General features: G+C 45.0%; 1 protein-coding gene across 1 annotated transcript; it reads left to right on the plus strand.

Annotated features, from left to right (window-relative positions):
• The first annotated feature begins 196 nt into the window (after nucleotides 1-196).
• On the plus strand, nucleotides 197-23,449 carry cpsf1 (cleavage and polyadenylation specific factor 1). The gene is made up of 38 exons (XM_055225255.1): nucleotides 197-340; nucleotides 727-892; nucleotides 965-992; nucleotides 1,067-1,200; nucleotides 1,273-1,353; nucleotides 1,417-1,568; nucleotides 1,985-2,131; nucleotides 2,210-2,349; nucleotides 2,778-2,888; nucleotides 2,960-3,053; nucleotides 3,435-3,522; nucleotides 4,779-4,916; nucleotides 4,986-5,037; nucleotides 5,117-5,190; nucleotides 5,263-5,337; nucleotides 6,055-6,135; nucleotides 6,598-6,684; nucleotides 7,605-7,799; nucleotides 8,156-8,297; nucleotides 11,654-11,832; nucleotides 12,092-12,231; nucleotides 12,293-12,503; nucleotides 13,631-13,837; nucleotides 13,909-13,998; nucleotides 14,067-14,213; nucleotides 14,634-14,786; nucleotides 16,563-16,679; nucleotides 17,080-17,170; nucleotides 17,896-17,980; nucleotides 18,615-18,756; nucleotides 19,515-19,667; nucleotides 19,799-19,975; nucleotides 20,123-20,189; nucleotides 20,275-20,322; nucleotides 20,396-20,551; nucleotides 22,362-22,491; nucleotides 22,559-22,697; nucleotides 23,264-23,449. Exons 2-38 carry the CDS (start codon nucleotides 749-751, stop codon nucleotides 23,309-23,311), a joined length of 4,443 nt encoding a protein of 1,480 aa, XP_055081230.1. The 5' UTR covers nucleotides 197-340; nucleotides 727-748; the 3' UTR covers nucleotides 23,312-23,449.
• The last annotated feature ends 15 nt before the right edge of the window (nucleotides 23,450-23,464 follow it).

The raw sequence follows: 23,464 nt of genomic DNA on the forward strand, positions 1-23,464 counted from the left end.
TCAGTGTTTTGTTGCACTTTATCACCGAGAAAGTTCTTAATTTGTGAGTTGTGTTCACTGACAAATGGACAAATGGGAATAAACGTTTTCTGAGTTTTTTCTGAGTTTTCTGAGACAGTTTTATAACATGCATCAGAGAGCACCGACAGGGGGCAGTACTCCACCACTCTGCGCATGCGCCAAAACAAACCACGAAGAAGCCAAGGCGCCTGAAGCTAACAGCTAAAGCTAACAGCTACCTCCAGCAGTTAGTAACAGTTTAAAGCGGTGAAATGTTCAGAATAAAACCTGAACTTTAGACTTTTGAATAAAGTTGCTGTTTGTTTCATGTTTGACGCAGGTACGTGACATGTTTCATTGAATATTTTAATAAAAACAGAGGCGCGTGAGGACACTTCAGATGAACAGACACAGCTCCAGCGCTCAGAGGCTGATTTCTGTCTGAAAACAACAAAAACAAATGTCACAGACTCTTATTAACAAAGTGAATCCTCTAGTTTAAAGTGTTGAATCTGCTGTGTGCATCACATCTGTTTAAAAGACAAATATGTCTCCATCTTTTCATTGATTGCTAAAATATATTTCCAAAATGTGCCCAAAGTCCCAGCCTTCATGACACAGAGAATGAGACTGTCTTTCCTGCTCCAGAGCCTGTTTGAGAGGTTACCAGTTTAATGCCTCCAGTATCACATCACATGTATAGTTTAATCATTTTTCCTTTCTCAGGTTGTGAGGAGACTCCTGCAGGATGTATGCTGTGTACAGACAGGCCCACAGCCCCACTGCGGTGGAGTTCTCTGTTTACTGCAACTTCATCTCCAGCACAGAAAAGAACCTCGTCGTTGGAGGAACATCTCAGCTGTTTGTGTACAGAATCATCCATGATGTGGAGGTAACTGCTTTTACACAGCGTACATGGACATTTGGAAGCTTTTTGTTTCATGTTTATGTTTTGGTCCTTCAGAGTTCATCCAGATCAGACAAACCTTCAGGTACGTGCACTTATTCTATTGTTTATTTACCAGTTGACTGACAGCTTTAAATCATATTTTTGTCTTGATTGCAGATGGCAAACCTCGCAAAGAGAAGCTGGAGCAGGTGGCTTCCTTCTCTCTTTTTGGTAACATAATGTCCATGGAAAGTGTGCAGCTCGTTGGATCAACCAGAGATGCACTTTTACTCAGTTTTAAAGATGCTAAGGTAATAATTTATTTAGTGAAATGAATGCAGACTTTTGCTTATTTGTTCGTATTGTTCTGTGCTGGCTTTCAGTTGTCAGTTGTCGAGTATGACCCCGGGACACATGACCTGAAGACGTTATCTCTTCATTACTTTGAAGAACCAGAACTTAGGGTAAGTCCAGTTTGAAGCAACGTTGTACATACATGTCTCAAATAATGTCCATTTATTTCTCAGGATGGGTTTGTCCAAAATGTGCACATCCCTATTGTCCGAGTGGACCCAGAGAACCGCTGTGCTGTGTCTTTGATATACGGCACAAGGCTTGTGGTGTTGCCATTCAGAAAGGACACTCTCGCGGATGAGCAGGAGAGCGGAGTTGGGGAAGGGTATGTTTACCGTTGCATTATATTACGTGGTTTCAAATGACGTCATAAGTTTCTTTAGACATTAACATATAACACTATAACATTTAAAGGAGATAGAAGCAGGTCAGATTAAAATTACAGGTTTTTGTCATAATGTTGAGTGGATATAGTGGGCGTCTGTGTTCACAAATATCTTGGATATGTTATGAAAACACATTGTAATAAATGTGCAAGCATGATCATATTCAGTATTAAACCGGTTTTGTCTTATTCTTGTTTGTTTTAGCTCTACCAAAGGGTAAAACCTGGTTGTGAGGCATGTTTATTTGTTATATTGCAGTTTTTCTGTACCATCTATCTACAAAATCAGTGACTGAATCCATCCAATTTTCAAATGATATTCTTAATAAAAGTCATTGCTTTTGCCTTGTGTTCAGCCCCAAGTCCAGTTTTCTGCCCAGTTACATCATTGACGTTCGAGAGTTGGATGAAAAGCTGTTGAACATCATCGACATGAAGTTCCTCCATGGATATTATGAGCCCACATTACTGATTCTGTTTGAGCCCAATCAGACGTGGCCAGGGTCAGTGTTTGAATATGTTTTGATATGTTTGAGACTCTACAGATGAGATGCTCATGTTTTAAACATTTTATCATTTAGGCGTGTAGCTGTGCGGCAGGACACCTGCAGTATCGTTGCCATTTCCCTCAACATTATGCAGAAGGTCCACCCTGTCATCTGGTCCCTGAGCAACCTGCCGTTTGACTGCACTCAGGTCATGGCTGTTCCTAAACCAATTGGTGAGATCAGAAAAACTTTAATACTTTTTATAACTGCAGCTCATCCTTAAAGGTGCACTGCCTAACTTCTCTGGTGGGGGGTTTGTCATCTGCTTGTCTCCATGGTGATGTCATTGCTTTGCTTGGGATGTTGCACAGTATGGCATTAAACAAATATATCCTGTTTTTATTACATTTTGGTGTTTTTATTTCTCAAAACTACATCAAAGACATGCATTATTTCTGTTAGTGGGCCCACTTCTCCACAGATCTGACATGTGATGTAGCCTGTTTGTCTCCATGGAGATAGTTAGATTAAATGCCATACTGTAGGACATTCCAGGAAAAACCTTTGACATCTATAGAGTCAAGCAGGTGGCGGACCCTCTACTGAAATGTTTCGTAGTGCAGCTTTAAGCGTGTGTATAACACATGTGCTTTATGTTCAGGCGGCGTGGTCGTCTTTGCGGTTAATTCCTTGCTGTACTTAAACCAGAGTGTCCCTCCGTATGGCGTTGCTCTGAACTCTCAGACCATCGGCACCACGGCCTTCCCTCTGCGTAAGTGTGCGGAAAGAAACGCTCCTTTTCTGTTTGGGCCTTAAACTTTCACAGTAAATTTTGTGTCTCAGGCATTCAAGAAGAAGTGAAGATCACACTGGACTGTTCCCAGGCCGACTTCATCGCCAACGACAAGATGGTGATTTCTTTAAAAGGAGGGGAAATGTGAGCATATATATGTTTGTACATGTTTTTACAAGTGTATATGTGTGTATATGTTTATACATGTTTTCATATGATTATATCACAAAAACACATCTCGTATGGATCAGTCAGTTTTCAGTTAAATTTGATCTCGTCTCAATAAAAACAATATTAATTTTCTACATGAAATGGAAAGATTTACAATTGCCATTTAAAACAAACAAAAAGTAAATAATAAATACCTCAAGTTCCACGTCTGACAGAGGCAGAGGACCGTAACGCTGACCTGTCCATTAAAATGACCCAAGCTCATCACTGACTGAATCTGTCTTGATAAAAACATTTGAGTATTTTCACAGCTCTGTTCCCATGTTCATGAATCATACTGTTCTTCTCTTGCAGCTACGTGTTGACTCTGATCACAGATGGAATGAGGAGCGTGAGGGCGTTTCACTTTGACAAAGCTGCTGCCAGTGTCCTGACCACATGTGTAAGCCCCTCTCTAACAACATGTTCTTATCTTTGTGAAAAAGAGTGAGAGTTACAGAGTGTTATACACCGTCAGTGAGAATTCCAAAGACTCACTGCAGTCCGTTAATTCTACATAACGTAGAAGTAGTTCCGGCAACAGTTAAATCACATTCTGTATCACTGCTCTGCTCCATGACCATGACATGACAATGACATGACAATGACATCACCATAGCAACGGCTAAAAATATGCTCAACTACTCTGAAGCTCATCGAGGCTAGAGCAGTTACAGGGGCCAATTTAGACCGAGTTGCGTATTTGGAATTCCGACTGTGAGTATCATAGCAACCAAAGAGCCAATCCAGAGTGAAGATGTGGAGGGTAACGCCCCTTACCACCTGCACCACTGCTCGAGCAGGAAGCAGACACTTAGCAACGCTGTCAATCAAACCTGTTAATAATAATAATAATAATAATAATACATTTTATTTGTTAGGCGCCTTTCAAGGCTCTCAAGGTCGCCGTACATACATACATATACAATACAAATAGAACAATGTAAAATGATTAAAAATACATTTAAAAACAAATATAGATTAAAAGACAGTGCAGTTGCTAGCAGGAGCGACCTCGGGGAAAGAAGGCGCCTGATTTGTCTGTTATTAAGACACAATAGTTAAATAAAAAACCCTAAATGAGAAGTCTGACAGCAGCAGTTACAGAGAGAGGGGACGCAGTTTTTCAATAGAAATTGGAGCCAGTCGATGGAGCCGGAAGTGCACCCATGATCACTTCCTGTTTGGAATGTGGTGGCTAGCAGGTTAGCTATGTCCATATGTTTTATATATAATCCATTAGACTGTAGGGACTAGCTTCATTTAAATAACTTATATTTGAGACATTTACAGACAGAACAGGATTTTCACATTCACAGGTGACACAGTTCAGTTTGTCGCCGTGTTAACAGTAAACAACAAGGAGCTGTGTGTTCTGCAGTTTTAACACAAACTGTACACAGTTCACAGCCCCTCTGTGTTTGCTCCTCACTCTGTGTTTGCTCCTCACTCTGTGTTTGCTCCTCACTCTGTGTTTGCTCCTCACTCTGTGTTTGCTCCTCACTCTGTGTTTGCTCCTCACTCTGTGTTTGCTCCTTACTCTGTGTTTGCTCCTCACTCTGTGTTTACTGTGTCCGTGTAATCCCTCAGTCGTCCAGGTTTGATCCATAGTACCAGGTTTGATGTTTACATATTTTGTTTGTTATTTTTCTTCTTAAGATGGTGACTATGGAACCAGGTTATCTCTTCCTGGGATCTCGACTTGGAAACTCACTGCTTTTAAAATACACAGAGAAACTGCAGGAAACGAGGTTAGAAGACGCAAAAGAGGCACAAGATGAAGACAAAGACAAACAGGTACAGTATAAACACGACTGTAAGTGTTTTAAACGCAGGATAAACACTGACTCAGAGTCTTATGATCAGGAAGAACCTCCAACTAAAAAGAAGCGAGTTGAGTCTTCTGCAAACTGGACTGGTAAATCTGTGATATTTTAAAAAGCATTTAAACATGAGTACTTGTATTTATATAAGTACTTTATCTGTGGTTTTATTAGATGAAGTAGATGAGATAGAAGTTTATGGAAGTGAAGCCCAGTCTGGAACTCAGCTGGCCACGTTCTCCTTTGAGGTAACACTGTTTAAAATGAGATTAAAATGGTTTGAGAGTATAAATTGTAATGGTTTTATGTTGTGTTCTCAGGTGTGTGACAGTATTCTAAACATTGGACCATGTGGTAATGCTTCTATGGGAGAACCTGCGTTTTTGTCTGAAGAGGTCAGTAACACTGTTTTTTTTTCTTACTCCATATTTATATTAACTCATGTGGAGCGTGTCACTATCGTCACTGACGCTTTGTTCAGTTTATGAGATGAAACAGTCAATATTTATCATGTTACTTTTTCTTGTTCTACTGGGACATTTTTGTTATTTTTGTCTTTATGATACGGTCTGAGCTGGAAAAGGTTGAATTAATAATGTCTATGTCCCTTTACAGATGCAAAATAATGACTAAATTGTTTAATTCTATTTATTTATTGTAATTACATTAGGGAGCCGCTTGTGGCAAAGGGGACATGGACGGTAGTGCCAGCTCATGCCACTACTGCACTGTGCAGGACACGTGCCAGAGATGGTGCAAAATACAAAATATATTTACAATTATTCTCTGCTTTTGTCATCACTATCCGCACATTACCTCATTGCCAGTAAAGGTTTAAAGCTTTTAACAACAGTGTGGAGTTCTTTTTCTCTCTTTATGGAAAGTCCACTGGTACATGGAAGCAGAAAGTTAATCAGAATCAGAATCAGAAGACTTTTATTGCCATACTCTGGCTTTTTAAAGCCAGACTTTGGAACATTCTCCATGGAGACAGATGAGCGTTATGCCATACTGTCATGTATAATGCAAAAGCTTTTATTTTAGTCAGTTTTGGGGCCAAAAGTTATTTTAGACAATACAATTAGCTGTAAAATCCTTTTTCTCTCCCACAGTTTCAGAGTAACCCCGAGCCCGACCTGGAAGTCGTCGTCTGCTCTGGATATGGTAAAAACGGGGCCTTGTCTGTTCTCCAGGTAATTCTATTATTATTCAAACCATAATGGCACTGTCCTAAACCCTGTGGTGGTGAGGGCCGTCTGCCACGAGGGGAAGAGACAGCTGCTACAGAGAACAGTCTGAGTCTACCAGGGCTGCCTCAGAGGTCCACGGAGCAGCCTGAAAACACCTCAGACACAGGAGGAAAACACCTCAGACACAGGAGGAAAACACCTCAGACACAGACACTTTATGCTCTTTACTGCCTCCTTTATGCTCTTTACTGCCTCCTTTTTGCTCTTTACTGCCTCCTTTATGCTCTTTACTGTCTCCTTTATGCTCTTTACTGTCTCCTTTATGCTCTTTACTGCCTCCTTTATGCTCTTTACTGCCTCCTTTATGCTCTTTACTGCCTCCTTTATGCTCTTTACTGCCTCCTTTTTGCTCTATCGTGTCGTCTTCTGTTCTTTTATATCTCTCTATGCTCTTCACTTTCTCAGAGAAGTATTCGGCCTCAAGTCGTCACCACTTTTGAGTTGCCCGGCTGCCATGACATGTGGACCGTCATCGCAAGTGAAGAGAAAAAGGTCTGCATTATAAACTTGTATATTTATGTTAAGTTTGGACTCACCTTCTCATTCTGTTTTTTTGTGTTTTAAATACACACAGAAGACATGACATATGAAGTAAGATATACAGGATTATGTAGAAAAGGAAAAAGTGAAATGACTCAAATATATAATAAATATATACTTTTCGACAAACTAAAAGGTGGATATATACTCAACATAAAATATAAAAACTACATTTAGTGGAGTTATTTCACTTTTTTCTTTGCTAAAATTCCATTTATCTTATTTAATATTTTTATGTTTTCAGTGTGTATAAAAATCAAGAGGTGGTGTGTCCAAACTTTAGACTGGCAGAGTGTATGGCAGTGTGTATGGCAGTGTGTAGGGCAGTGTGTATGGTAGTGTGTATGGTAGTGTGTAGGGCAGTGTGTATGGCAGTGTGTATGGCAGTGTGTATGGCAGTGTGTATGGCAGTGTGTAGGGCAGTGTGTAGGGCAGTGTGTAGGGCAGGGTGTAGGGCAGGGTGTATTGTAGTAGTAGTGTGCATTGTAGTGGTAGTGTGTGTTGTAGTGTGTATGGCAGTGTGTGTTGTAGTGGTAGTGTGTGTTGTAGTGGTAGTGTGTATGGCAGTGTGTGTTGTAGTGTGTGTTGTTGTAGTAGTGTGTGTTGTTGTAGTAGTGTGTGTTGTTGTTGTAGTAGTGTGTGTTGTTGTTGTTGTTGTTGTAGTGTGTGTTGTTGTTGTAGTAGTAGTGTGTGTTGTAGTGGTAGTGTGTATGGCAGTGTGGTTGTTGTTGTAGTAGTGTGTGTTGTTGTAGTAGTGTGTGTTGTTGTTGTAGTGTTTGTTGTTGTTGTAGTAGTGTGTGTTGTTGTTGTTGTAGTAGTGTGTGTTGTATTTTTGTTTGGGATGCTAAGCCTTTTCCTGGGTTTGTTCACAGTCTTCAAAGCCAGATGACTCAGAGGAGAGTACAGAGGCTGAGACCAGCGAGGAGACGGAGGAAGGAGAAAAGAGAGAGAAAACAGAGAAGGACAAAGAGGAGAAGAAAGAGAGCGAGGAGAAGTCTGAGCCCCCCCTAGAGGACGATTTAAAGAAGCACGGCTTCCTCATCCTCAGCCGTGAGGATTCCACCATGGTACCACACTATATGAGCGTTTGTCTTCAGTGTTGGATTTAAATTGAACCTGCTGTTGATCTGAAATGTCCTGCAGTGGTCTTTGTACAGTGTTAGTGTTAGTGTTCAGTACAGTATTCTCCAGCTCAGGTCAGGGAAGCCTGGATTTGTGTTTGGCTTTGGACAAAAACTTTAAGACACAAACAGAGCGAGACAGAAATGTAAACTGTAATGACATACTGCAGTGGCAAAGAGCTCTGCCACATCTGTTTTAAACGTTTAGATCTGCTCTAAATGCATAAATCTGTTTTCCTCGTGACTTTCAAACTCTGATTTGAACGTTTTTGAAATAGTTTGTTTTGGTTTGTTTTATTTAGATTCTACAAACCGGCCAAGAGATCATGGAGCTGGACACCAGCGGCTTTGCCACTCAGGGACCCACTGTTTTTGCTGGAAACATTGGAGAAAACAAGTACATCATTCAAGTGTCGCCCATGGGCCTCAGGCTCCTGCAAGGAGGTACACCAAACATTTACGCATGTTTAATCCATCCATCCATCCATCCATTTTCTTCCGCTTATCCGGGGCCGGGTCGCGGGGGCAGCAGTCTAAGCAGGGACTCCCAGACTTCCCTCACCCCGGACACGTCCTCCAGCTCCTCCGGTGGGACCCCAAGGCGTTCCCAGGCCAGAGAGACATAGTCCCTCCAGCGTGTCCTGGGTCTACCCCGGAGCCTCCTCCCGGTGGGACATCCCATCCCTCCCTAGGGAGGCGTCCAGGAGGCATCCTGAGCAGATGCCCGAGCCACCTCAACTGGTTCCTGAACAAGACCCCGAGATACTTGAACTCCTCCACTTGAGGCAGAGACACACCACCCACCTGGAGAGAGCAAACCACCTTTTTCCGGTAGAGAACCATGGCCTCGGATTTGGAGGAGCTGATTCTCATCCCAGCCGCTTCACACTCGGCTGCAAACCGCCCCAGTGCTGCAGGTCCTGACTCGAAGAAGCATCAGGACAACATCATCTGCAAACAGCAGAGATGAAATCCTGTGGTTCCCAAACCAGACCCCCTCCGGCCCCTGGCTGCGCCTAGAAATTCTGTCCATAAATATAATGAACAGAACCGGTGACAAAGGGCAGCCCTGGCGGAGTCCAACATGCACCGGGAACAGGTCTGACTTACTGCAGAGACACAGCTCCTGCTCCGGTCATACAGGGACCGGACAGCCCTTAGCAAAGAGCCCCGGACCCCATACTCCCAGAGCACCCCCCAAAGGGCACCACGAGGGACACGGTCGAATGCCTTCTCCAGATCCACAAAACACAAGTGGACTGGGCAAACTCCCATGAGCCTCAAGGACCCGATGGAGAGTATAGAGCTGGTCCAGTGTTCCGCGACCAGGACGAAAACCACACTGCTCCTCCTGAATCCGAGGTTCGACTATCGGTCGGATTCTCCTCTCCAGTCCCTGGAATAGACTTTACCGGGAAGGCTGAGGAGTGTGATTCCCCTGTAATTGGAACACACCCTCCGGTCCCCCTTCTTATACAGAGGGACCACCACCCCGGTCTGCCATTCCACAGGTACTGTCCCCAACCGCCACACGATGTTGCAGAGACGTGTCAGCCAAGACACACAACATCCAGAGACTTGAGGTACTCAGGACGGATCTCGTCCACCCCCGGAGCCTTGCCACCGAGGAGCTTGCCAACCACCTCAGTGACTTCAGCCAGGGTGATGGACGAGTCCGCCCCCGGGTCCCCAGTTTCTGCTTCCTCCTCGGAAGACGTGACAGTGGGATTGAGGAGATCCTCAAAGTATTCCTTCCACCGCCCGACAACATCCCCAGTCGAGGTCAGCAGCTCTCCACCCGCACTGTAAACAGTGTTGGTGAAGCACTGCTTCCCCCTCCTGAGGCGTCGGACGGTTTGCCAGAATTTCTTTGAGACCATCCGATAGTCCTCCTCCATGGCCTCCCTGAACTCCGAGTTTTTGCCTCTGTGACTGCACGAGCTGCGGCATGCTTGGCCTGCCGGTACTCATCAGCTGCCTCAGGAGTCCCACGAGCCAACAAGGCTCGATAGGACTCCTTCTTCCGCTTGACGGCATCCCTTACTTCCGGTGTCCACCACCAGGTTCGGGGATTGCCGCCGCGACAAGCACCACAGACCTTACGACCACAACTATGAGTAGCCGCATTGACAATAGAGGTGGAGAACATGGCCCACTCGGAGTCCATGTCTCCAGCCTCCCCTGGGATCAGGGAGAAGCTCTCCCGGAGGTGGGAGTTGAAGACCCCCCTGACAGAGGGCTCCGCCAGACGTTCCCAGCAGACCCTCACAATGCGCTTTGGCCTGCCAGGTCTGTCCTTCCTCCTCCGCCAGCGGATCCAACTCACCACCAGGTGGTGATCAGTTGACAGCTCAGCCCCTCTCTTCACCCGAGTGTCCAAGACACGCGGTCGGAGGTCAGATGACACGACAACAAGTCGATCATCGACCTCCGACCTAGAGTGTCCTGGTGCCATGTGCACCGATGGACACCCTTGTGCTCGAACATGGTGTTTGTTATGGACAAACTGTGACTAGCACAGAAGTCCAATAACAAAACACCGCTCGGGTTCAGATCAGGGAGGCCGTTCTTCCTGATCACGCCCCTCCAAGTGTCACTGTCATTACCCACATGGGCGTTGAAGTCCCCCAGGAGAACAACGGTCCCCAGTTGGTGCACTGTCTAGTACCCCTCCCAGGGACTCCAAGAAGGCCGGGTACTCTGCACTGCTGTTGTGGCAGCCTACAGGCCAAACAGTGAGAGACCTGTCCCCGACCCGGAGGCGCAGGGACCCTCTCTTTCACCGGGGTGAACTCCAACATGTGGCGGCTGAGCTGTGGGGCAATGAGCAAGCCCACACCAGCTCGCCGCTCCCCGCGGGCAACGCCAGAGAAATGGAGAGTCCAACCCCTCTCAAGAAGTTGGGTTCCAGAGCCCGAGCTGTGCGTGGAGGTGAGGCCGACTATATCTAGCCGGTAACGCTCAACCTCCCGCACAAGCTCAGGCTCCTTCCCCCCCAGCGAGGTGACGTTCCACGTCCCCAGAGCTAGTCTCCATGTCCGGAGATCTGGTCGTCGAGGTCCCCGCCTTCGACTGCCGCCCAGATGTCTCTGCACCCGCCCCTCATGGCTCCTCTCGCAGGTGGTGGGTCCACGAGAGGACGGCCCCACGTCGTTCCTTCGGGCTGGGCCCGGCCGGGCCCCGTGGGGCCACCAGGCGCTCGCTGCCGAGCACCCACTCCAGGCCTGGCTCCAGGGTGGGGCCCCGGTAACGCCAATCCGGGCGACGTAAACAGCCTTGATGTTTTTTCCTTCATGATGGGCTTCTGAACCGCTCTTAGTCAGACCCGTCTCGTTTGCCATGGGTGACCCTACCAGGGGCATGAAGCCCCCGACAACATAGCTCCCAGGATCATTCGGGTGCTCAAACCCCTCCACCACGTTAAGGTGGCGGTTCGGGGAGGGGACGTTTAAGTAACACTTTATTAACACTGACTACATCTCCAAAACTCAAAATGCTCTGCTCCACCTTGTGATGTCATGAAGATTTCAAGTTAACAGCTCCTTCCTTTGGATCATTCCAGGAATGAAATGATCCAAATGATTCTAGTGAAGGTGTTTGGAGTTTAAAAACACAGTGGAGCATTTCCTGTATTACCACATGATGACATCACAAGGTGGAAAAGAGTGTTTTTAGACTGAGAGAAGAACTCAGCCTAAATCTGCAGGGTTTGTGTGTTAAACATGTGTGAATCACACAAAACACAATCCCAGTAGTGTAATATGGGCCTTTTAAGATGAAAAGCAAATCTTTGTTTTCAGTTTCGCAGCTTCACTTCGTCCCCGTGGACCTGGGCTCTCCCATAGTGCACTGCTCTGTGGCTGATCCGTATGTGGTCATCATGACGGCTGAAGGAGTGGTCACCATGTTTGTGCTCCGAACCGACTCATACATGGGCAAAACTCACCGCTTGTCTCTGCAGAAGCCGCCCATCCAAACTGTAAGAACACACATCCAAACTGTAAGAACACGCATCCGAACTGTAAGAACACGCATCCTAACTGTAAGAACACGCATCCTAACTGTAAGAACACGCATCCTAACTGTAAGAACACGCATCCTAACTGTAAGAACACGCATCTGAACTGTAAGAACACGCATCTGAACTGTAAGAACACGCATCTGAACTGTGTATCTGTGTAATCCCTCAATCCCACTCCCAAAAGTATAATAATCTGTTGTAATCTGGTGATTTGCAGCAGCCTCGTGTGATCGCTCTCTGCGCTTATCGAGACGTGAGTGGGATGTTTACCACTGAGACTAAAGTGAGCTGCTCTGTCAAAGAGGACGTCATCATCAGGGGCCAATCTGAGACTGAGACCTTCATCCACGACATGAGGTTCACACGACGTTTAAATCCATCTGTGTCATCTCGCTCCTAACACTCTTTGTGTTTGCAGTAACACTGTGGATGATGAGGAGGAGATGCTCTACGGAGACACCAGCACGACCACCACACCCGCGAAGGACGACTCGGGCCGGGCCTCGGGGGCCTCGGGGGCTGCGGGGGCCTCGGGGGCCTTGGGGGCTCCAGGGGCCTCTGAGGAGAGCTCGGCCAAAGTAGAGCCCACACACTGGTGCATGATCATCAGAGATAATGGAGTCATGGAGGTAGGACGTTACTCGGGGCAGAGAGCCGACGTTTGTCAAAGGAACATTAACGTCTTTTAACAAAAGAAATAACACAAAATCAGGGAGATTCTTATTGAGCCAGACGTGTGCTGCCATTTGATTTGTCAACTAAAAAGGGGCGTGGCAAATGCTCAGAGAATGATTATTATACGACTAAACTACTCAAGACGACACCTGCAGGGGGCGCTCATGAAAAAAACAAGTATTCATGAAAAGAACAAACATCTAAGAATATTTACTACAAAACTTTATAAACTCCACTAACACACAACACCAACACACACACAACACCAACACACACACAACACCAACACACACACACCACCAACACACACACAACACCAACACACACACAACACCAACACACACACAACACCAACACACACCCAACACACACACACCACCAACACACACCACCAACACACACACAACACTAACACACACACAACACCAACACACACACAACACCAACACACACACAACACCAACACACACACAACACCCACACACACAACACTAACACACACACAACACTAACACACACACACAACACTAACACACACACACAACACTAACACACACACAACACTAACACACACACAACACTAACACACACACACAACACTAACACACACACAACACTAACACAACACTAACACACAACACCAACACACACACAACACCAACACACACACAACACCAACACACACACAACACCAACACACACACACCACCAACACACACACACCACCAACACACACACACCACCAACACACACACACAACACTAACACACACACACAACACTAACACACACACAACACTAACACACACACAACACTAACACACACACACAACACTAACACACACACACAACACTAACACACACACACAACACTAACACACACACACACAACACTAACACACACACACAACACTAACACACACACAACACTAACACACACACAACACTAACACACACACAACACTAACACACACACAACACCAACACACACACAACACCAACACACACACAACACTAACACACACACAACACCAACACACACACAACACTAACACTCAAACACTGCTGCTTGCTCTGTGTAGATGTACCAGCTTCCAGACTGGCGTTTGGTTTTCCTGGTGAAAAACTTCCCAGTGGGACAAAGAGTTTTGGTCGACAGTTCCTCTGGACAATCGGCCGCTCAGGGAGAGTCCAAGAAAGAGGAAGTGACCCGCCAAGGCGACATCCCATTGGTTAAAGAAGTGTCTCTCGTTTCTCTCGGACACAACCGCTCTCGGCCTTATCTGCTGGTGAGTTTATCCGCTGGAACTTATCCATCTGGTTTATTTTATGTATTTATATAATTTCTTCTTTTATCAAGGTCCACGTCGAGCAGGAGCTTCTGATCTATGAAGCTTTCCCGTACGACCAGCAACAGCCTCAAAACAACCTCAAAGTGCGCTTCAAAAAGGTGAGAGGTCAGATTCAGGGCAGGTTTCCCGGGTTGCATCACCTTGACGGTCAGATGTGTCTCCACAGGTGACCCACAGCATCAACTTCAGAGAAAAGAAGTCAAAGCTAAGAAGAGACAAAAAGGCGGAGCAAGGGGCGCTAGAGGAAGGCTCCGCCCCTAAGAGTAGAATCAGTCGTTTCAGATACTTTGAGGACATCTCGGGATACTCAGGGGTAACTCTGGATCTGACCCATTCGTCCCGTTCTTCTTTAATGTGAAACTTCACTAAAACAGCGATAGAGATTCTGAGATAAATGATAATACTGAAACTATTTTAATACAACTCAATACAGCAAGATAAAACAATAAAAACATTTGTAAATAAACAGGATCATTAAAAACATAATGAACAAAGATGAAAAAAACAATAACCTGGCAAAGAAGTGACTCATTCAGCCTCAAGGGCTCAAATCCAGCGTTTTACAACAAAAATAACTAAAATCTTCCCAATGTTACAATGAAAATGTCTCTGATAAATATAGAACCACCCCATTATTTTATTCCATTTTTAATAAACTGAACAATGACTCGATGTATAACTAGTGTGACTCGATGTAATTATGACAGGCCTAACGCTCCCGGTCCATTCGCAGGTGTTCATCTGTGGCCCATCTCCTCACTGGATGCTGGTGACGTCTCGAGGAGCCTTGAGGTTACATCCCATGACTATAGATGGCGCTATAGAGTCCTTCTCTCCGTTCCACAATATAAACTGCCCCAAAGGGTTTCTGTATTTCAACAAACAGGTACAACAATACACACCTGCAAAATTATCTTTATGTTGAAGTCTTTGTATATACAAATGCTGCTGTGTTCCAAACAGGAAGTGATCACGGGCGCACTTCCTGTTCCATCGACTCTTTGTCCAATTCACTTTCTGTGTATAAACTGTGTCCTCTCTCTGTCTCTGTCCTTCAGACTCATTTTGGTCTTAAATGTTCGTATTAACCCTCTACATGATCCTGGGGTTTTTATTTCACTATTGTGTCTGTAAATCAAGATATGAACATTAATAACAGACAAATCAGGCGCTTTCTTTCCCCGAGGTCGCGCTTGCTAGCGTGAGCAACAGGTTTGATTGACAGCGTTGCCAAGCCCCCGCTCCCTGTTAAACCAGTGGTGCGGGCGGGAAGAGGCGTGACCTTCAACAGCCTCGCTCCTGATTGGCTCTTTGGTTGTTTTGATACTGTCAGAATTTCAAATATTGAACTTTGCTCCATATTGTCTCAGTATCTGCTCCAGCCTCGATGAGCTTCATTTGAGCTGAAGCTGTGGCGACATCACACTCACTTCTTTATACAGTCTGTGGTTTTATTACTGTGCGTCTTTATGAACATTTATGTGAGACTCTGGTGACACTTCACAGCACAGTAAGAGCATGATCATAGGAAGAAAATGACAGTTTGGCAATTATATGGTTTTATGTTTGGTTAGTCCAGGGGTGTTCATTACGTCGATGGTGATCTACCAGTCGATCGCAAAGGCATTTTGTGTAGATCACGTCCCGTCATCATCCAGTCACATGACTAATGTACAGGACAACAGTCAGATTACACCTGACCCTGGGTCACATCATGGGCACTGCACACGCATAAACAAGCACGAGTTAGTTTAACCCTATAGCGTCGGATCCTATCGTTGCCGATAGAGCGCAGTTGTGGACTTTCCAGCAGCGTAACTCCGCAACTAGTCGTGCTCTCATGTAAATTCAAACGGCGTCTCAAAGTGGAGACATGGGGCTGTCTAAATATTTTACCCTCATTACTGTAATCTGCCTCTGTTGTCCCTCAAAGGCGACGAATGAGAGCGCGGGGCTGCGGGGATTTTCACTCATTTATTCGATGCGTAAAAGAAAAAATACGGATGGATGTGTAAAATAGAAGTAGTTGTGTGAAAAAATGCAGTAAATTCTGATACTTCGTTTAACATGATTTTTATGGCTATAAAAAAAGACAAAACCGTAATCAACATGATTATCTCTGTTATCACTTTCAAACGAAAAAATGCAATTTTACTCCTGTCTGTCAGAAGCTTCTGCCCGAACTCTGCATCCCTCACTGATTCTATTCAGTGTCAGAGCAGAAATCATCATTCAAGTCATTATGAACATGTAAGAAGTTCAGTTGTGTTGTGCAGTTTTATCTCATGTACATGAAAATGCACTGTACATGTAAGAATTCATAATACATTTACAAATAAATATATGTTTAACATTTTTGTATTAGGTGGTAGATCTTTCAGACACGATCATTTTAAAAGTAGCTCACATACTGAAAAAGTCTGAGCAGCCCTGGGTTAGTCTGTTAATTACCTGATAATTACTGATGAAAACCTCATTATAAACCAGAATTAATAAAATGATTGACAAGGATACACACATTTTCACCCGTGTCTACAATGACCAAAGCTCCTCTAATGAAACTGTGGCACTGTGGTTAGTGCCTTGGCCTCACAGCCGGAGGATCCTTGGCCCAGGGCCTTTTGACAAACTGTCACATTCTATTGACTTTTGTGTTTTTCAGGGGGAGCTGAGGATCAGTGTTTTACCCACGTATTTGTCGTACGACGCCCCCTGGCCCGTCAGGAAAATCCCTCTGAGATGCACCGTCCACTATGTGTCCTACCACGTCGAGTCTAAGGCCAGTCTCAGGAGAACACTGACCTTATACACACAAAGACACACACAAAGACACACACTCCTCATACAGTGTAAAAGTCCAGTAGAACTGGAGCCCCTCGGCCCCTGAAGTTCACACACACACACACACACACACACACACACACCCACACACATACATAAACACACACACCCCTCAGCCCCTGAAGTTCACACACACCCCCACACACACACCCCCACACACACACCTACATACATAAACACACCCCTACATAAACAAACACACACATAAACACACACATACATAAACACACACACACATAAACACACACATACATAAACACACACACACACCCCTCAGCCCCTGAAGTTCTTTGGAGGATTATTCGGTGCAGTTTTTCACTGTGCTGTTCTGGTCTCAGGTCTACGCCGTGTGCACCAGTGTGAAGGAGCTCTGCACTCGCATCCCAAGAATGACCGGAGAAGAGAAGGAGTTTGAGACCATCAACAGAGGTCAGTCATAAAGTGGAAAGTTCAAGAGGAAAACTGCAGCAAAACTAACTAAAAGTTTACAGTGTAACACAATTTACTTTGTTACAAAACAAAATGATCTGGACATTTGTGTAGTTTTTGTGTCTTTAGTTTGACCTTCCAGATACATTAAAGGTCATGTGTTAAAATGTTTCCTCCTCAAAAACAGACCTGGTGTTGTGTTTTGTTTCATTCACACGTTTGAGTCACTTTATTATTAGTCTGTTACATTTCCAAAGCTCAAAATGCTCTGTTCCACCTTGTGATGTCATCAAGTGGTAGTGTTCACGTTAACAGCTCCTTTTACCTTTAGTTCAGTCGAGATAAGTGACAACTCCAGGACTGAAATGATCCAGATGATTCTAGTGAAGGTGGAGTTTAAAAACACAGTGGAGCACTTCCTGTATCAGCACATGATGACATCACAAGGTGGAACAGAGTGTTTTCAGTTTGAGAGAAGAACTCGGCCTAAATCTGCAGAGTTAGTGTGTTAAACATGTGAGAATGAAACAAAACACAACTCCAGGTCTGTGTGTGACGAGGAAACAGATCAGAGTCAGACTCACATGGGCCTTGGGTTTTTTCAGATACTGTTTTACTCGAGTAGTTTCTTGGCCCTGTCCTTTGTACTTGAGTACTTTTATTTTGGGGTCCAGTTTTTGTTTGCGTCTCTTCTGCTTCGCTCTGATGTGTTTATTTTGTTTCAGATGAACGTTACATCAATCCTCTGCAGGAGAAGTTTTCGATCCAGCTCATTTCTCCTGTGAGCTGGGAGACTATTCCCAACACCAGGTCCTGCTCCAAAACATCTGACATCTACAGCTCACAGAACTCATTTATTTTAGTAGTGGGGTTTTGTTGCCGTAGTAACAAGCTCAAAACGACAACACCCGAGTCAAACTGTTCAGAGAGGGACCTACATGACCAGAACTTTTTTTCTTAAATTTTAAAATTTTACATTTTATAAACAAACAGAAGTCGTCAAATATATAATGAACCACTACATCAGGATAATTGTTACATTTGAACAGTTTAAAAATGTTCTGGATCTGAATAATTCTAATCTTAATATTATGAACAGGCTCCATATTTAAACTGTTATAGTTCTGGACTTTGTTCTAAGTGAAAATGATCCAGACGAAATCATCAGAAATTTGTCCTGCTCATTTTGGAAACAAACGACGTGACCTTTAGAATCGTGAGAGTCGCCAATAAACGATTAGAGTCGACCATTTTTATCACAATAAACTCGTCTCACTCCTGAAACTCATGTGACTCGTCTCACACCTCACTCTCGTGTCTCACACCTCACTCTCGTGTCTCACACCTCACTCTCGTCTCTCACCTCACTCTCGTGTCTCACCTCACTCTCGTGTCTCACACCTCACTCTCGTCTCACACCTCACTCTCATCTCACTCTGGTCAGGTTGGACCTGGAGGAGTGGGAGCATGTGACCTGTATGAAGACGGTGGCGTTGAGGAGTCAGGAGACAGTCTCTGGGCTCAAGGGCTACGTCGCAGCAGGGACTTGTCTGATGCAGGGAGAGGAGGTCACCTGTAGGGGGCGGGTGAGTACGAGAACAACACAGCACTGCAAAGACACTGGGAGAAGAAAACAGCACAGAGAGCTCATAAGACACAGCACACAACAGAGAGCTCACAACACACAACACAGAGAGCTCATAACACACAACACAGAGAGCTCATAAGACACAGCACACAACAGAGAGCTCACAACACACAACACAGAGAGCTCATAACACACAACACAGAGAGCTCATAACACACAACACAGAGAGCTCATAACACACAACACAGAGAGCTCATAACACACAACACAGAGAGCTCATAACACACAACACAGAGAGCTCATAACACACAACACAGAGAGCTCATAACACACAACACAGAGAGCTCATAACACACAACACAGAGAGCTCATAACACACAACACAGAGAGCTCATAACACACAACACAGAGAGCTCATAACACACAGCACACTGTGCAGAGAGCAGCTTAACTGTATCTGTTTTTCTCTATAATCTGATGTAACTGTGTACGGTCGGACTCTCCGGTCGGACTCTCCGGTCGGACTCTCCGGTCGGACTCTCCGGTCGGACTCTCCGGTCGGACTCTCCGGTCGGACTCTCCGGTCGGACTCTCCGGTCGGACTCTCCGGTCGGGCTCGAGTCCTTCAGTCATAATATATAAAAAGTACTACCAGGCTGTAAAATACATATTTTACTTTATTTAATTCACACTTTTAACAGGTGAAATTGTAGTTTGAGAAAGTACAATTTAAATGTTTTTTTCCTCTTTGTACAGATCTTGATCCTGGACGTGATCGAGGTCGTCCCTGAGCCGGGTCAGCCCCTCACCAAAAACAAATTCAAAATCCTGTACGAGAAAGAACAGAAAGGCCCAGTGACCGCCCTGTGCCACTGCAACGGGTATTTGGTGTCCGCCATCGGCCAGAAGGTCAAACACACACCATTGCATACATTATTATATTTACATTATTATATTTACATTATTATTATTATTATTATTATTATACAGACACAGAATGTGTGTTGTGTGTGTTGTATAACGTCTCGTTGTCGTTCCAGATCTTCTTGTGGGTTCTGAAGGACAGTGACCTGACGGGCATGGCCTTCATCGACACTCAGCTCTACATCCACCAGATGCACAGCATCAAGAACTTTATTTTAGCAGCAGATCTGATGAAGAGCATCTCTCTGCTCCGCTACCAGGAGGAGAGCAAGACTCTGTCCCTCGTCAGCAGGGTGAGGGGGGGGGGGTGAGGGGGGGTGAGGGGGGTACATGGGATATCGTGGGATATCGTGGGATATGGTGATATATTCTGATATCGCGGGGATATGGGGGACACAGTTGCAGCTGTGGCTCTTTCTCTGAACATCGTTTGTTTTCAGGACGCCAAACCACTCGAAGTTTATGGGGTTGAATTCATGGTGGACAACAGCCAGCTTGGATTTTTAGGTAAAATTTATCTCCAGATCTACAGATGTCTCTTGTGTTTCTCTTGTGTTTCTCTTGTGCTTCTGTATTGAAGCTTTTCCTTCAGTTTCAGATCGGGACAAGAACCTGTTTGTTTACATGTATTTACCTGAAGGTGAGTCAAATCCCACCTTTACTTTCCTTTATAATGTGCGATTCTTAATGTCGTCTGTGATGTGTGGGCGTAGCTAAGGAGAGCTTCGGAGGCATGCGTCTCATCAGGAGAGCGGACTTTAACGTCGGCGCCCACATCAATGCGTTCTGGAGGATGCCCTGTAGAGGCGCCATGGACGCCGCCAGCAGAAAGGCCCTGACCTGGGACAACAAGCACATCACCTGGTTTGGTGAGTGGAAACTGGATGTGCCAAACCTCCACCTGGGCAGTTTTTCTGCACAGGTGGACTATTTACTCTTTATTCAAGGCTCGGCCTGGAGGCAGTTTTTTATTTTCAAACATGATTTTTGATTCAAAAACCTTTTCTCAGACACAAGTAAAAATTTATTTGAATCTCATTTAGAATTTTCTGTGACTGGAGCAGATTTCAGATTAGAGAGAAATAAATTATAAACCGAAGGATAAATTATACACAGATAAAAACACTTTTCACTGATGATTTGAAACGGGCGAATCTCATTTTGATCCAGATTTCACAGCCTAAACCTTTTCTTTAATTTTTCAATTCAGTTCATTTTATTTTTGTAACGCCCAAAATCACAACAACAGTTGTCTCGAAGGGCGTTCATGTTTTGGTTGATGGGGGAAACCGGAGTACCCGGAGGAAACCCATCCAGACACGAGGAGAAACATGAAAAACTCCACACAGAAAGGCCCGGGCGACCCGGGGATCAACCAAACCTTCTGCTGTGAGACATGAGCCACTCAGCCACCGAGATATACACACAAAAACACAACAACACACAAAAACAAAACAACAGGAAAAATCAGACAAAACAAGAAAAATCGGCCAGGCGAGGAGGAGGAGAGGGTCCAGCTGTCATCGGGGCATCTGAAAGAGTTACACTCCACAGGGGGAGTGGGACAGGGGACAACATGTGAATAGCATTGCTGATGAGAAAATAGGACAAAGTAGAGGATAGTGCTCAGGTTGCCATACTTCCCCCAGCTAGTTACTCCTACTGCAGCCTGTCTTATCCCGGGTTTTAATAACCTTAACTCCCTCACTATGTAACCTGGTCTATACCGAAGAGGAAGGTTTTAAGCCTGGTCTTAAATACAGAGACTGTGGGGGCCTGTTTAACATCAGCAGGGAGTTGATTCCATAGCACAGGAGCTTGGTAACTGAATGCTCTCCCTCCCACTGTACTTTTGGACACTCTAGGAACCACTAATAGTCCTGCATTCTGAGAGCGGAGTGCTCTGTTTGGCTGGTATGGGACAATAGCATCTTGCAGATAGGATGGGGCCATACCGTTTAGGGCTTTGTATGTCAGGAGGACGACTTTGAATTTGATTCTAAGCTCGACAGGAAGCCAGTGCAGATATTTTAGTACAGGACTGATGTGGTCTCTTCTTTTAGTTCCTGTTAGGACTCTGGCCGCTGCAACCCTTTGAATAAAACCAATAACAATTTTCACTAAGAACAAACAGAAAAAGGGTCAAGGCAACAGTGGCTCGATTAGTAGAGCGTCTGATCCACAGGTTGAGGGTGTGATTCCAGCTCCCACAGATGAATGGTGCTGTTGTGTCCTTAGGGAAGACACTTAACCCCTTGCCCCCTGTGTGTGTGTGTGTGTGTGTGTGTGTGTGTGTGTGTGTGTGTGTGTGTGTGGGGGGGTGTGTGTGTGTGTGTGTGTGTGTGTGTGGGGGTGTGTGTGTGGGTGTGTGTGTGTGTGTGGGGGTGTGTGTGTGTGTGTGTGTGTGTGTCTGTGTCTGTGTGGGTCGGGGTGTGTCTGTGTGTGTGTCTGGGTGTGGGTGTGTGTGTCTGAGTCTGTGTGTGTGTGGGTCGGGGTGTGTCTGTGTGTGCGTGAGTCTGTGTGTGTGTGTGTGTGTCTGAGTCTGTGTGTGTCTGTGTGGGTCGGGGTGTGTCTGTGTGTGTGTCTGTGCGTGAGTCTGTGTGTGTGTGTCTGAGTGTGTGTGGTTCCTTGATATAAAGCACTTTGAGCTTTTGTAATGGTTCTTGTCTGTTGCCATAGCGACCCTCGATGGCGGCGTCGGTCTGCTGCTGCCGATGCAGGAGAAGACGTATCGTCGATTACTAATGTTGCAAAACGCACTGAACACCATGCTCCAGCACCACGCCGGCCTCAACCCCAAAGCCTTCAGGTCAGAGGTCACACGTGTTCAGTCTCTGTAGAGCGTCGGTCTTTCATAATCGTCTTTGTTTCTTTAGAATGATGCACTTTGACCGGCGAGGGCTGCAAAACTCCGCACGAAACATTCTGGACGGAGAGCTCCTGGCCAAGTACCTGTACCTGAGCACGATGGAGCGCAGTGAGCTCGCCAAGAAGATCGGCACCACTCAGGACATAGTGAGTGACACGAGGAAACATGGACGCCCCGTTTATAAACACAAGAGCGTCGCTGTTTCCATAGCAACTCATCGTTCAGTACATGAACCGGAACAAGAGATTTTAGGGTTTAGGATTTTTGACATTTGAGATATAAAACGATCAGATTTGAGCTGTGGAGTAAATAACTGTCTGTTTAGAGCAAAGATAATCCCAGTGTTTTTAAAGTTGTTTGTTTCATCGTTTATCGCAGTATTTCCATCGAGCTTCAGAATGTGACAGGTCTGAGGCTGCCAAATTATTTACACATTTATTTAACCCTTTTTTTGTCTGAATATTGTTGACACTATACTGTTTTTTTACTTAATCTCAGACGATTATGTCAACCTAAAATAAAAAGAAAATTTGTTAGTATGAAACCAAAGTAAAATTATCCACAAAAAAGGAATAAAAGTGATTCCATTGTTTGGTTTGTGATGATCAGCTCTAATATGGTTATGAGATTTGGGTCGAATTAGGCCCCTCCCACTGCTGTGGATGGTGAGATTCTTTGTCAGATTAGCTCTAAACTGCCTTGTTTTTTCCAGATTCTGGACGACCTTCTGGACATCGACAGAGTCACTGCTCATTTCTGAGCATCACATTCTAGTGGCGCCCTCTGCTGGAGGAGTTTTATATTAGACTTTTGTGAATCTTACGTTTTACATGTTTAAACTAAAAGAAAGAGCATGTTTCTGTATTTTGTATAAAACATGAGTAAAAGAAATCATTCCAAACTGCAGTGTTTA

The sequence above is a fragment of the Periophthalmus magnuspinnatus genome, chromosome 11, assembly GCF_009829125.3.
Source record: "Periophthalmus magnuspinnatus isolate fPerMag1 chromosome 11, fPerMag1.2.pri, whole genome shotgun sequence".
NCBI lineage: Eukaryota > Metazoa > Chordata > Actinopteri > Gobiiformes > Gobiidae > Periophthalmus > Periophthalmus magnuspinnatus.